The sequence below is a fragment of the Anneissia japonica genome, unplaced genomic scaffold (genome assembly GCF_011630105.1).
Source record: "Anneissia japonica isolate Jap-2015-1 unplaced genomic scaffold, ASM1163010v1 scaffold286073_len1514_cov270_single, whole genome shotgun sequence".
NCBI lineage: Eukaryota > Metazoa > Echinodermata > Crinoidea > Comatulida > Comatulidae > Anneissia > Anneissia japonica.
Window position 1 is genome coordinate 1 of NW_022748804.1, and position 1,514 is coordinate 1,514.

At 33.6% G+C, this 1,514-nt stretch overlaps 1 protein-coding gene across 1 annotated transcript; it reads left to right on the top strand.

The window, feature by feature from the left end:
- Positions 1-327: 327 nt before the first annotated feature.
- LOC117120975 (myo-inositol 2-dehydrogenase-like) lies at positions 328-921 on the top strand (the record flags this gene model as incomplete). The annotated part of the gene is made up of 2 exons (XM_033266075.1): positions 328-581; positions 756-921. Coding segments are annotated over exons 1-2 (358 nt in total), but the record flags the coding sequence as incomplete, so codon positions are not given.
- Between the last annotated feature and the right edge of the window lie 593 nt (positions 922-1,514).

Below are 1,514 nucleotides of genomic sequence, written 5' to 3' on the forward strand. Positions count from 1 at the left end.
ACCGTACGAATAAGTTCTTATTCCTAATTCGCACGGTACCGTGCGAATAACCTCTTCCATTTTGGTTTTGATGACCATTAATACATGTCTTTCAAAAATATCTCATGGATGCACAAACATAGTGCATACACACACAAACACATAGTTTTAAATATGGTCCATGATTTTAATTTATCTTACTTTTATTTAAATTGTTTGGATTTCGCTTTAGCTTTCAGGTGTCTGATTTAATGCAATTGTTTTGTTATTGTAAAGTTGGTACTATTTTACTCCTCCATTCCGGAGGTTTTGAATAAATTAATGAATTTTTTGGGGGGAGCTTTAACACAAAAAAATGTTATTAAATATTTTATGAAGGTGGAATATTTCATGATTGCGCTACGCATGATATGGATATGATCTGTTGGATCATGGGAGAAGCGCCCTCTACCATCATTTGTCAAGCGCATTCTTTTATTCCTGAGATTGGTGCCTTGAATGATGTTGATCAGGTTGGAATCATGATGAAGTTTCCAAGCGGTGCTATCGCTCAGGTTGATCTTAATCGCAATGCTTTTTATGGATATGACCAGAGACTTGAGGTAACATAATTGTAAATAGATGTTTTGGCCCATCAGTATATTATACAAATGCTAGAGGCTTTCTATGCTCTAAATTTAAAGCACAATCACAGAGAATTTTACAAATTAACTGATCTATTGTACAACTAAATTTAATAATACTGTTTTTGATTTTATATTTTGATTTATTTATAGATTTTTGGTTCCAAAGGTATGCTAGAAACTAAGAATGAGCATCAGACCCTGGTCAACATGCATGGTGTGAACGGAGTGGGTAGTGGGTGCATCAAACGTTCGTTCCCTACACGATACAAGGATTCCTACATCCTCGAATTTGAACATTTTCTAAATGTGTTTAAAGGTAGTGTAGGCTCTTTGTCTGTTATTGTTTTTTGAACATAACAACTATTACTGAATAAAAACAAAATTTGAAACAAAGGCCTTGATATTAATTTGGCTGCAAGGGTGACCAGTGAGTAGCAGAGCTCAGTGAGCTACTGTAATCTGGTGGTAGCCACTGTGAACTGTTCTACTTCTTGGCCTTTATTTCTTGTTGAATTTAATTACTGCTCTCGTATTTCTGCTAGAGAAGGCTGTAATGCCAGTCTACCATAGTGCTTCATATTTAGGATCAAATGCTTAAGCAATATGGCATTTTGCGTGTTAAAGAATGAAAAGAGTAGTGGATTGTCTTTCTTTTTTACATGGCATTTATTCTAAATTTAAAGTGGGTTTCCATTGCCGGTTCTGTTAAAAAGGTTTCCTTTTTTTTATGTTTTGTTTTTAGTGTTACATTTCATAATTGAAATACCATTTGCTGTCACTTTCAAATGCAGCTCATTGAAGAATTCAATTTTTCTATTTTATTGTTTGTTTCATTTGTTTTCATGTTAATATGTTAGCTGAGGTGTTGAGCTGTTATTATTTAATTTGTTTCTATTTTATCTGTTTTAG